The 13,431-nt window shown below is 42.0% G+C and overlaps 1 protein-coding gene, 1 long non-coding RNA gene and 1 pseudogene across 2 annotated transcripts; all 3 read right to left on the bottom strand.

The window, feature by feature from the left end:
• Window positions 1-1,848: 1,848 nt before the first annotated feature.
• Window positions 1,849-4,077, bottom strand: LOC125012693 (testis-expressed protein 43-like). The gene is made up of 4 exons (XM_047592785.1): window positions 3,997-4,077; window positions 2,491-2,599; window positions 2,231-2,409; window positions 1,849-2,123 (listed from the first exon to the last, which is right to left on the bottom strand). The coding sequence occupies exons 1-4, from the start codon at window positions 4,029-4,031 to the stop codon at window positions 2,078-2,080; spliced, it is 369 nt and encodes a 122-aa protein (XP_047448741.1). The 5' UTR covers window positions 4,032-4,077; the 3' UTR covers window positions 1,849-2,077.
• A 3,834-nt stretch (window positions 4,078-7,911) lies between these two features.
• On the bottom strand, window positions 7,912-13,431 carry LOC125012695. Its single transcript, XR_007113312.1, has 5 exons — window positions 13,356-13,431; window positions 10,046-10,211; window positions 8,551-8,659; window positions 8,282-8,468; window positions 7,912-8,186 (listed from the first exon to the last, which is right to left on the bottom strand). It is a non-coding gene; the product is annotated as an uncharacterized LOC125012695 (long non-coding RNA).
• LOC125012687 lies at window positions 10,587-13,431 on the bottom strand (annotated as a pseudogene).

Raw genomic sequence — 13,431 nt, 5'->3', positions numbered from 1 at the left:
AGTTATTGTCTAAGTTTTGAGGAGTTCCCGTAATATTTCATGATGAATAGTTAGCTTTGTTTTCCTCCATCTCCTCTCAGCGATCCTGCAGTTTCTTTTCAAATGTGTCTTCATTTCTCCACGGTGGTGTAGGTCTTGTTTTTAAAATTTTCGTTACCAATGAGGCCAATGAGCCCTGACTTTACTTTGTTGTTTTAATCATTAATGATAAAATCACAGGACGCTGGTAAAATCTCTGCAGGAGTGCTCTGTAGAACCTGGATCAAATTTGCAGCCACTTCAGGAGTAAGGTCGCGTTTTCTCACCGTTCTCACTGGTGCCACCTACTGGTTAAACCTGGCGATGTTAAAAAACACAGAAATAGTCAGACACAGCCAGATCCACCACAGAGGACACACCCACGGACAGACCACAGGATATGACCAGGTCCAGGGTGCGCCCCCTGCCGTGGGTTGGCTGCATGATGTTGGTTAAAATCAAAGCATTGTAAAACGTTTAAAAGTTCTGTGGACACAGAGTCCAAGGAGACATCCATGTGTAGATTAAAATCACCAGTTCTTATAACCCTGTTATATGATGTATGGATAGATGATAACAGATGTGAAAAGTCGCTGATGAAGGAGGCGGTGTAATGGGGTGGTCTGCAGATGGTGACACAGAGGAGAGGTGGGCTGCTAAAAACAAAGGCATGATACTCAAATGATGTGTAACTGTCAAAAAGAACCTCATTTGAGAACATGTTATTTTTACTAACTGATGCAGTCCCTCCTCCTTGTCTGTCCCCCTGGTGGAAAATAAAATAAAATTTGGTGGGGAAGCGTCAGTGAGAACAGTGCATCGGTGCCAAACCATGTCTCTGTAAGAAGAAGGCAGTCCAGGTTATTATCTAAAATTACATCATGAACAGTGAACGATTTGTTCACCAGAGAGTGAACATTCAGCACAGCCTTTTAATGTCTGCGCTCATCATTTTGCTTTAGTGGAATGTTAAAAATTATATTTGATCTAAAAACTGTGTCATGTTCGTCTGTGTGTAATGATTGTTGGGATTGTGTGGATATTGTCCCGTTGTTCTGGGGTCAGTGGGGAGGGGTTGTGTAAAGTGTGTGTGGATGCAGTGAAGAAGGGTGTGTCTGTGTAGGAGAGTCAGGAGGTGGAGTGAACAGTCAGGTTGATGTTGATGGATAAAAGACGTGAACCCTCCTGGTTTGGATGGAGGCCATGCTGTTTAAAAAGGCTGGGCCTGTTTAAAAACAATAAACCAATAAGATGAACCTCTACCTGTTAATTCCAGTCTCTTAGTCTCTTTCCAGCTCCAGTCCCAGTATCAGTTAGCTCCCTGCCTTTCCTAGTATCAGATAATACTTTAGCTTCAGCTTTTTGAACCAGTTGCACGTCCCAGTTCCTGAGTTGTCCAACCACCTGATCACTAGCTCCATGTCTACTTCATCCTATGAGGCAGCCACCCTCTCACCTGCACCACATGTGGTTTGAATGGACCTGCTTAGTGTCCAGCCTGCTAGCTACGAGCCTCCCCACCATCCTGTTCCAGTTCCTGAGTCAGATAGCAATCATCCTGATAGCCCTCAGCCTGACTTATTTAACTCTCTGCATGATTCCACCTCATCCAAATCCCAGGAGTCACCTTTCAGGGGATCTAGACCTTCAGGACATGTCCCTCTAGGGAGCGAGGCTACCGACTTCCTCTGAGCTCCACATCTACCAGTATCCTGGTGTTAGCCTTAGAGCCAGCTAGCTTCCAGACTGCTAGCCTCCAGCCTCTCTGCAGTCAGCTAGCTCAGTATCGTTGAGGAAGTTTCTTTCTTAGATTGAACTCACAACATCAAGTGTCTTTCAGAGATGTTTATTCCAATAATCCTCACATATGCATCAAGGTGTCAAGACTCCCAGAGATAAAAAGAAGCTGAAAAAGAGTTGAATTCATCACTCAGTCAAGAGGACTGATGGAAACTGATTCACTGATTCACAAAACTTTTATTGATGAGATTTGTGTTGCAGCTGAAACCAAGTTAAACACGTGTGTGTGAAGTGTTTGTGGTGAAGGACTGATCTGTCCTCAGGTTTGGTAAAGCCGTCTGGTCGTCACCACAGAGCTGTTGTACCTGCAAGAAAACAGCAGCACATGTTTCACTTGATTTTCAGCAAAGCATCAGAAATATCTTCATTTAGGTTCCTGAATGCAGCATCTGAGCTGAGTGAGCTGCTTCACCTGGAGAAGTGGGAGGAGTGATGAGCTGTCAGTCCTGTCTGGCTGAGAGGAGCCCAGGAGGAGGAGGAGGAGGAGGAGGAGGTCTGGGTGGAGCGCTGGCTGTGGCAGAGACGCTCCCGACCACAAAAACACAAAGACTCCTCCAGAGGAAGCACAGGGATCCCAGCCAGAGCTGCGTTCTGAACCACACATTCACACACAGTCAGTCTGACTGCACAGTCTGCAGGGAGGTGCGTTTGTTTCCCTCCACTGGCGCCTACCTTCATCAGCAGCCTCTGGTTCTTCATGTCCTGTTTCCATGGCATCACGTACAGTTTGGGGATCATGGGATGTCCGGCTGAGAACGTTGGGATGTGGGAGCGGGAACGTCTGGGAGGGAACGCGACAGTTAGTGTGGATTTCAGATTTCAAACATTATGAAGTAGTCCAACAACAGTCTGATTATTTTCAACTCATCAACAGCTGCATTTTTTCTTTATTATTTGGAAAGAAACTAAATTATTTTCCATCACATCATGATTTATTTCCCAGTTCTGTTTTCTTACTTTGTGTTTTTTTTTCTGTTTTGAGGATTTTAATTCCTCTTTATCCATCTCTGAGTCCAGAGAAATGTTGTGTTTAATAAAAGAATAGTTTTTATTTCACCGGCTCTGAATAAACTTAGCATTTAGTAAAATCTCATCAGTAATAAATCAGTGAATAATCTTTGCTTCACCTTGTACTGATGCAGATTTATTTTGCTTTAGTGGAGACGTGACGACCTGACGATTCTGCTGCAGCCATCATTTATGTTTCTGTTGCCCAGTAGAGAAAGAAGTCCTGTAAACTTGTTGTAGTTGCAGGATTATTTGCAGCTCCACTAGACAAAGTGTGGTTAAATCAGAGGCTGCAAAATTCCAGCTGGAGAAGGAAACTTGATTTCTTCTCTAGACTGCTGCTGTTTGTGCTTGTGTTTGCTGTTACTCTTAAAGCAGAACCTCAGTCGTACAAACGTGTCAAATATTTGTGCTTTAATTAAGTCCTGGATTGAAAAGAGAAACACATAAATGTGACAGTTTAAAGGTTTAATGAGGAGAATTCATGGTAGAAATGATCAAACCCTCCTGCAGTGAAGTGCTCTACAGTTGACATGAATTCATGGGTTTAACTGCTCCTGTGTTGCAGCAGGATTTATATTATTGTGATGTGACGTTCACTGTGGCTCTATGTCCTAATAATCTGGTTTCTCCACAGGCTGGGATCACCTGGAAGAAAATGAGAGCTTGGATTCTTCTTGACAGAGAAGATGGCGAGCCAGCATCCATCAGACGCCACTGGACCAGATGGTCCCGTCCTCAACTCTCCATCAGTCCAGTTCTCCAGTGTGGTAGGTCGGCTAAAGCCTCACTTCCTCCTCCTTGACTTTTTGTCAGACTCAACTAAAAGTGACTGAATTTAGCTGAAGCTAAAATCTCGAAGGGAAACTTGAATGTTGTGACATTTTCCAGACATTTGGTCCCACACACAAACTAAACTGGAATCATCTCTGAGCTTCATGTTTGACGTGTGAAACTCAGCTGAAACGTGTTTATTGCTGCACTGAAGACCAATCCGTCCACTGGCATCAATTCATTGAAAGTAGAAAGGACCCTGTGGCTCCAGCTGCTCACTGTGTCTCTTCAAACACCTCCCACTCACTTAGATACTGGTTCAATACACTCAAGTCCTCTGAAGGAACCTGTAATGTGTCAGCTGTTTCCAGTGGAATAATCAGTAACTCTACTCACTCATGTGGCTCAGAGCTCCCTGCAGCGTCGGCCATGTTTGTTGACTGTCAGAGTCGCCGTAGAAACCCTCCCCCCAGTGCATCATGGGCTTGGGTAGGATTACAAGGACAGACCCTGGGAGTGAAGCTCTCAGCTGTTGGTCCCAACTGGAGTCTCAGTTAGATTCTACGAGACACGACTGAAGATTTACAATAAATACTCAGGTAGCAGCAGGACAGTGACTTTCTCAGCATGTTACTGCATCTGATGACACAAATGTAAATTTTCAACATTACCTCTTTGTGTCAATAGATAAAAATAATCATACTGACTCTAAAACATTAATAGTTTCACAGAAATTAAATGTGTATGAGTCAGTGTTGTTTGTAGAAACAGACAGTGGAATAAACTGACACTAAATAAATCCCATGTGACCTGAAAGCATCAACAACAAGTGAATTTAACCAAATATGACCAGTGACAGCTCTTTAACACAGAATGAATCTACAATAGAACAGGAAAGAGGAATGTAAACAAATATCAGACTAAAAGTGAAAAGTTTATAACAGAATAGAACTTCATTCTTCAAAATAAAATCAGATCAGTGAATCTGTTTATATATTGAGCCTGATCTCAATCTACTTTCAGTTTCTTTCACCTCAGTCATGAGAATTACTTCCCGTCAGTAAAGCTGTAGTGTCATTTTATCTCCAGCAGATGGCGCCATGACGTCCTCTACAGGTGAATATTCTGCTTTCATTTTACTGCAAATCAGTTTCCTTGTTCTGTTACGTGTTGGTCACTTTTTAATATTTAATCTCTTTTTTGTTTTCTTCTACTCAACAAAGCATTAAAGTCATTCAGCTCATTAAAATACTAAACATTTAAAAGGATGAGGTTTGTGCTTCAGTCCTCCAGGGTGGAGTTAATATTTCCAGTTGTCTTAAATCTCACAACAAACCAGTTTGACTACATTTCTTCTTCATGAGTTGTAACAGGAAACATTTTCTACCAACAAGTCAGAATGAATTAAAATAACAATACAACCAAGCAGACACATTATCTGAGGATAAACTTTGAGATCTATTGTAGTCTATATGTCAACTACTGAAGTTGATCTGTTAATAAGGAGTCTGCTTAGTTCATTCACAGTGAGAGGATAAAGACCTGAGTAGGGACACAGTCTGTTCATATTATGGTCCACAGGGAAGTGTCCTTTAAACCTTTTCTATCAATCACACTTTATTTGTATAGAACTTTTCCTACCATGATGCAACACAAAGTGCTTCACACCAATAAAAACATAGAACTTTACACCAAGAGACAGAATCAAGGACCCGCGCCCCCACATGTACACATACAGACACATATAGACACATTACACATACACAAGCGCACACACGTCCACACTCACACCAGAATACACACTAAAAGTTGTCAATGAGACATGGCTGGACACTGAGGCTTAAGGCATGGAGGACGCTACCTTTAGGGAGGGGGCCTGTCCACGCCGAGGGGGGTCCCAGCCCTTAACCATAGGGGAGAGACGGGCCCCACACCTAAGTGCAGAGCGTCCAATCACCCAAGGGACAGCGCCCCCACTGGTAGAAAGGAACAGCCCCAAGCGTGCAGGCCCCCACGAGGAAACACTGGAGAACTTAAACACTAAAACAGAAAGATATTAAAATAAGTAGATAAAATAAGTAAAAATAAAATAACTAAAAGACCCTTGGTCTCATAAGAATAGGTTATAAAAGCAATTAAATAAAACAAGTTAAAATAAGTCATGTAAAACAACCTAAATATAAATCAACTGTGATAAAAACAGTGGCTGAAGAAAAAAATCAATGATCCAGTTAACGGTTAAAATCTGTTGAGGTAAAATACTCGACCTAATGTCATTGATATTACTTCTGACGTGGTTCTCACAAAGGGCGGCGTTAAATAATTTGGAGGATTTATTAAAATTAAAGAGTTTTAGCATATGGTCTAATGTGGAGAAAAGGAATTTGGGGTCGTTTTTATTAATTAATTTATTATTAGTTGTTGGAAGTGTAAAATTCAGGCCTGTTTGACTGAGTTATTGTAAGTTTTGAGGAGTTCCCGTAATATTTCATGATGAATAGTTAGCTTTGTTTTCCTCCATCTCCTCTCAGCGATCCTGCAGTTTCTTTTCAAATGTGTCTTCATTTCTCCACGGTGGTGTAGGTCTTGTTTTTAAAGTTTTTGTTACCAATGGAGCCAATGAGCCCTGACTTCAGTTTGTTGTTAAAATCGTTAATAATAAAATCACAGGACGCTGGTAAAATCTCTGCAGGAGTGCTCTGTAGAACCTGGATAAAATTTGCAGCCACTTCAGGAGTAAGATTACGTTTCCTCACCGTTCTCACTGGCGCCACCTGCTGGTTAAAACTGGCGATGTTAAAAAAACACAGAAATATTCAGACACAGCCAGATCCACAACAGAGGACACACCCACGGACAGACCACAGGATATGGCCAGGTCCAGGGTGCGCCCCCTGCCGTGGGTCGGCTGCATGATGTTGGTTAAAATCAAAGCATTGTAAAATGTTTAAAAGTTCTGTGGACATAGAGTCCAAGGAGACATCCACGTGTAGATTAAAATCACCAGTTCTTATAACCCTGTTATATGACGTATGGATAGATGATAACAGATGTGAAAAGTCGCTGATGAAGGAGGCGGTGTAATGGGGTGGTCTGTAGATGGTGACACAGAAGATTGGTGGGCTGCTAAAAACAAAGGCATGATACTTAAATGATGTGTAACTGTCAAAACGAACCTCATTTGAGAACATGTTATTATTTTATAACTGATGCAGTCCCTCCTCCTTGTCTGTCCCCCCGGTGGAAAAATAAAAAAATAAAATTTGGTGGGGAAGCGTCAGTGAGAACAGTGCATCGGTGCCAAACCATGTCTCTGTAAGAAGAAGGCAGTCCAGGTTATTATCTAAAATTACATCATGAACAGTGAACGATTTGTTCACCAGAGAGTGAACATTCAGCACAGCCTTTTAATGTCTGCGCTCATCATGTTGCTTTAGTGGAATGTTAAAAACGATATTTGATCTAAAAACTGTCCTGTGTCATGTTCGTCTGTGTGTAATGATTGTTGGGATTGTGTGGATATTGTCCTGTTGTTCTGGGGTCAGTGGGGAGGGGTTGTGTAAAGTGTGTGTGGATGCAGTGGAGAAGGGTGTGTCCTGTGGAGGAGAGTCAGAGGTGAGTGAACAGTCAGGTTGATGTTGATGGGATAAAAGTCGTGAACCCTCCTGGTTTGGATGGAGGCCATGCTGTTTAAAAAGGCTGGGCCTGTTTAAAAACAATAAGCCAATAAGATGAACCTCCAACCTGTTAGTTCCAGTCTCTTAGTCTCTTTCCAGCTCCAGTCCCAGTATCAGTTAGCTCCCTGCCTTTCCTAGTATCAGATAATACTTTAGCTTCAGTTTTCTGAGCCAGTTGCACGTCCCAGTTCCTGAGTTGTCCAACCACCTGACTACTAGCTCCATGTCTACTTCATCCTATGAGGCAGCCACCCTCTCACCTGCACCACATGTGGTTTGAATGGACCTGCTTAGTGTCCAGCCTGCTAGCTATGAGCCTCCCCACCATCCTGTTCCAGTTCCTGAGTCAGATAGCAATCATCCTGATAGCCCTCAGCCTGACTTATTTAACTCTCTGCATGATTCCACCTCATCCAAATCCCAGGAGTCACCTTTCAGGGGATCTAGACCTTCAGGACATCTCCCTCTAGGAAGCGAGGCTACCGACTTCCTCTGAGCTCCACATCTACCAGTATCCTGGTGTTAGCCTTACAGCCAGCTAGCTTCCAGACTGCTAGCCTCCAGCCTCTCTTCAGTCAGTTAGCTCAGTATCGTTGAGGAGGTTTCTTTCTTAGAGTGAACTCACAACATCAAGTGTCTTTCACAGATGTTTATTGCAATAATCCTCACATATGCATAAAGGTGTCAAGACTCCCAGAGATGAAAAGAAGCTGAAAAAGAGTTGAATTCATCACTCAGTCAAGAGGGATGATGGAAACTGGTTCACTGGTTCACAAAACTATTATTGATGAGATTTGTGTTGCAGCTGAAACCAAGTTAAACACCTGTGTGTGAAGTGTTTGTGGTGAAGGACTGATCTGTCCTCAGGTTTGGTGAAGTCGTCTGGTCGTCACCACAGAGCTGTTGTACCTGCAAGAAAACAGCAGCAAATGTTTCACAAGTCATCAGAAATATCTTCATTTAGGTTCCTGAACGCAGCATCTGAGCTGAATGAGCTGCTTCACCTGGAGAAGTGGGAGGAGTGATGAGCTGTCATTCCTGTCTGGCTGAGAGGAGCCCAGGAGGAGCCCAGGAGGAGGAGTAGGAGGAGGAGGTCTGGGTGGAGCGCTGGCTGTGGCAGAGATGCTCCCGACCACAAAAACACAAAGACTCCTCCAGAGGAAGCACAGGGATCCCAGCCAGAGCTGCGTTCTGAACCACACATTCACAACACAGTCAGTCCTGACTGCACAGTCTGCAGGGAGGTGCGTTTGTTTCCTCCACTGGCGCCTACCTTCATCAGCAGCCTCTGGTTCTTCATGTCCTGTTTCCATGGCATCACGTACAGTTTGGGGATCATGGGATGTCCGGCTGAGAACGTTGGGATGTGGGAGTGGGAACGTCTGGGAGGGAACTTGACAGTTAGTGTGGATTTCAGATTTCTAACATATGAAGTAGTCCAACAACTTCTGATTATTTTCACCTCATCAACATTTTTTTATTATTATTTGAAATAAAATAAATTAATTTCCATCACAACCATGATTTATTTCCCAGTTCTGTTTTCTTACTTTGTGTTTTTTTTTTCTGTTTTGAGGATTTTAATTCCTCTTTATCCATCTCTGAGTCCAGAGGAATGTTGTGTTTAACAAAAGAATAGATTTTATTTCATCTGCTCTGACTAAACTTAGCATTTAGTAAAAACTCATCAGTAATAAATCAGTGAATAATCTTTGCTTAACCTTGTACTGATGCAGATTTATTTTGCTTTAGTGAGACGTGACGACCTGACGATTCTGCTGCAGCCATCATTATGTTTCTGTTGCCCAGTAGAGAAAGACGTCCTGTAAACTTGTTTTAGTTCCAGGATTATTTGCAGCTCCACTAAACAAAGTGTGGTTAAATCAGAGGCTGCAGAATTCCAGCTGGAGAAGGAAACTTGATTTCTTCTCTAGACTGCTGCTGTTTGTGCTTGTGTTTGCTGTTACTCTTAAAGCAGAACCTCAGTCGTAGGAATGTGATAAATATTTGTTCTTTAATTAAGTCCTGGATTGAAAAGAAAACACATAAATGTGACAGTTTTAAAGGTTTAATGAGGAGAATTCATGGTAGAAATGATCAAACCCTCCTCCAGTGAAGTGCTCTACAGTTGACATGAATTCAGGGTTTAACTGCTCCTGTGTTGCAGCAGATTTACAGAATTGTCATGTGACGTTTACTGTGTCTCTATGTCCTAATAATCTGGTTTCTCCACAGGCTGGGATCACCTGGAAGAAAATGAGAGCTTGGATTCTCTTTGACAGAGAAGATGGCGAGCCAGCATCCATCAGACGCCACTGGACCAGATGGTCCCGTCCTCAACTCTCCATCAGTCCAGTTCTCCAGTGTGGTAGGACGGCTAAAGCCTCACGTCCTCCTCCTCGACTTTTTGTCAGACTCACTAAAGTGACTGAATTTAGCTGAAGCTAAAACCTTGAAGGCAAAGTGTTGAGTGTTGTGACATTTTCCAGACATTTGGTCCCACACACAAACTAAACTGGAATCATCTCTGAGCTTCATGTTTGACGTGTGAAGCTCAGCTGAAACGTGTTATTGCTGCACTGAAGACTAATCCGTCCACTGGCGTCAATTCATTGGAAGTAGAAAGGACCCTGTGGCTCCAGCTGCTTCATTGTGTCTCTTCAAACACCTCCCACTCACTTAGATACTGGTTCAATACACTCAAGTCCTCTGAAGGAACCTGTAATGTGTCAGCTGTTTCCAGTGGAATAATCAGTAACTCTACTCACTCATGTGGCTCAGAGCTCCCTGCAGCGTCGGCCATGTTTGTTGACTGTCAGAGTCGCCGTAGAAACCCTCCCCCCAGTGCATCATGGGACTTCGGTAGGATTACAAGGACAGACCCTGGGAGTGAAGCTCTCAGCTGTTGGTCCCAACTGGAGTCTCAGTTAGATTCTACGAGACACGACTGAAGATTTACAATAAATACTCAGGTAGCAGCAGGACAGTGACTTTCTCAGCATATTACTGCATCTGATGACACAAATGTAAATTTTCCACATTTCCTCTTTGTGTTAATATATAACAAATAATCATATTGACTGTAAAACATTAATAGTTTCACAGAAATCAAATGTGTAGGAGTCAGTGTTGTTGGTAGAAACAGACAGTGGAATAAACTGACACTAAATAACTCCCATGTGACCTGAAAGCATCAACAACAAGTGAATTTAACCAAATCTGACCCGTGACAGCTCTTTAACACAGAATGAATCTATAATAGAACATGAAAACAAATATTAGAGTAAAAGTGAGAAGTTTATAACAGAATCGATCTTTATTCTTCAAAATAAAATCAGATCAGTGAATCTGTTTATATATTTACAGTTACATTAACACATGTATATTTAAAATAAACAGTACAAATAGTTTACATGTCAAAATGAATAACATCAATTTTAGACCCTCTTGTGGTCAAATTGGGAACAACACTTCCAATTTTAACATGAATAAAAAACATCAAACTTTTTATAAATTTTCTACAATCAGAAAAGATCTTCTTTACTTTTTTAACAATGAGCATTTGATTATTTCAACTTTTTTTTCTAAATGTGACAATAAATAAGACGCAAGTGCTGAGAATCCATTAACATCGTCTTATTCCAGCTGATAGAGGTATCATCTTACTACCAAGTACACATGTACTGTAGTCACTGCATTTTCTCATTAGACAGAAATTAAATTTAAGATATTTCTTCTAGATTAAATAATAGAAATCACCCTGATTCTGAACTCATTTAACACCTTAACCAGAACTGGACCAAGAGTTTATAGAAAAGAACATTGACTGTTTTATTTAACCTATAAGTCAAATTCTATTATTGTGCACTTTATAGAATCCATAAAAATAACTAAACTCGCTATCATGCATCAAACCTGATTATGAAACAAGAAGGAGTGTGGCACAAAGCTCTGTTAGTGGAAAACAATGGTGCTGTTTGTTTTCTGTAGTTTCACCATATACCCACTAGATGGAAGCAAAGGACCACGTGTTAAATAAGGCTCAGGGATTCACATCTTTAACCAACATATGCAAATAATTCAACAAATCACGTGTGGACAGTTGTATTTGTAGTTTTAAAGCTGAGTTTTTGGAGACATTATCACAAAATCACCACACATTCTGTCATTTCAGACAGTTGGATTGACAGTTTCCGTGAACCAAGGAAATAAATCAGTTCTGCTGTAGAATAAAATAAGAACAATCAATCAGACACAATGATTTCAGATTCACTGAACCACTGAAAATCTCATTAGAACATGTTAAAGGATAAAATAACTCATCAGTGGAAAAACACCTTTGAGATCAAAAATATGTCCTTGTTCTAATCAAATATGAACATTTTTTCAATTAGAACATTCACAGACGCTTTTAACCACTGTTGAGGTCTACATGTTTAATTTTGCACATTTAAAATAATTCATTTAAAATTAGAGTCTACCTTCAAGTAGAATGAAAAAGTCTTTTAGTAGAAACTATCACTGTTGTGTGATGATGACTTTACAGGGAAATGAACCTCGAATGATTGTCACAGAAAAACAAACATCTCTGAACATCACAGAGAAATCTCACTTTCTGATTTTGATGTCAGAGGTTTTGGCAGCACCAGCTTTTCCAACACTGAAATATGGGAAGAGTTTCTCAGTGAAAGTGTCTCTGTGAGTGTAGATGTGAGTCATGTCTTCAGAGTTGTAGAAGGACACCTCCCCCCTGTCATAGTCCAGCTGGACTCTGATCCTCTGGAGACTCTTCTTCACTGTCACAGTCTGACTAAGACCATTATAGTATTTTCCATCACGATGCGATAAACACCAGATTCCATATTTTGGTGAAGCTAATATCTCTCCCATCCTGTCAACTGACTCTTTAGCTAAACAAAGATTCCAGTCAGGATGATCTCCCACCTCCACCTCCCAGCTGTGTTTCCCTGAGCTGAAGCCCTCAGAGCCCAGAACAGTGACATAAAAAGTGTTTCTCTCTGGATTGTCTGGAAGCTGCTGCTTTGTGTCTCCATTCCTCACACTGGTCAGATCATGAGACAGATAGAGCCAGGGGTTTGCAGTGTTTGGGTCCAGAATGACAGGACTGAAGTGGACCTTCTCCTCCATCTTCTCCCAGACTCTGAAGGGCAGGTTGCCCAGGTGTTTGGCCACATCTATCAGGGTCCTGAGACCAGCTTGGATCTGACAGTGGGCACTGGGCTCTGGCCTCTGGTCTGAGTGGCTTTATAACTGCTGAGAATGGCACCTGGTGTTCTGCAGCTCTTCTTCAACAGCAGAGATACTGTCTGACAGAGAGGAGATCTGCTCCTGAATCCTCTTCATCTCTCTGCACACAGTCTTCCCCTTCTGCTCCTCTTCCTCCCTCAGAGCTGCCAGTCTGGACTCCTCTTCCTCTTTCAGGAACTGGTGGAGCTTGTTGAACTCTGCTCTGATCTGCGTCTCTGTGGACAGCAGCTGCTTCTTGGAGTGTTGAATCACCTCATTGTATGTTTCCTCCACTTGTTTGTATTTGTTCCTCTTGTCCTCCAGAGACTTTAAGTCAGATTTCAGCTGCTCCTTCAGGTCACTGACTGCTTGTTTTATAGGAACCACTTTGTGATTGTGGTGGAGAGAAAACTCACAGACAGGACACACAACTCTCTGCTCATCCTCACAGAACAGTTTAGGCTCTTCTTCTTTGTGTTTACTACAAACCACCATTAATGACTTCTCTTTTCCCTTTTCTGTCTCAGATGATCCAGATTTCTGTCTTGCAGCAAAGGAGTCAGCCAGTTCCTTCAGTGTAAAGTTCACCCCAGGATTCTCTTTTGAGGATTTTCTTTTACAAATAGGACAGTTTTTGTTTTTAGCCTGTTCCCAGAATTTCTGCAGGCAGCTTGAACAGAAGTTGTGGTTGCAGCTCAGAGACACAGGATCTCTGAAAGTCTCTGAACACACATGGCAGCTCAGATAACTTTCAAGAACAGCTCTCTCAGCCATTTGTAACTGAAGTAGATTCAACAGCAGGACTCACCAATGTACAGTCTCTTCACTTACCTCTTAAAATCCTCCAAATATGTTCATTTACATCAGAGATCGTACACCCTGTAATGGCGTCTGAGCCTGATCTCAA

Source organism: Mugil cephalus, chromosome 8, assembly GCF_022458985.1.
Source record: "Mugil cephalus isolate CIBA_MC_2020 chromosome 8, CIBA_Mcephalus_1.1, whole genome shotgun sequence".
NCBI lineage: Eukaryota > Metazoa > Chordata > Actinopteri > Mugiliformes > Mugilidae > Mugil > Mugil cephalus.
This window is presented reverse-complemented; position numbering and strand designations above follow the sequence as displayed.

Coding starts and splice junctions, on each gene's coding strand:
- LOC125012693 (XM_047592785.1), bottom strand. CDS start 4,031: ATGGCCGACGCTGCAGGGAGCTCTGAGCCACATGA. Junction 2,600..3,996: donor GGGAGCTCTGAGCCACATGA/GTGAGTAGAGTT, acceptor GTTCCCTCCCAG/ACGTTCCCGCTCCCACATCC. Junction 2,124..2,230: donor CACTCCTCCCACTTCTCCAG/GTGAAGCAGCTC, acceptor GTTTTCTTGCAG/GTACAACAGCTCTGTGGTGA.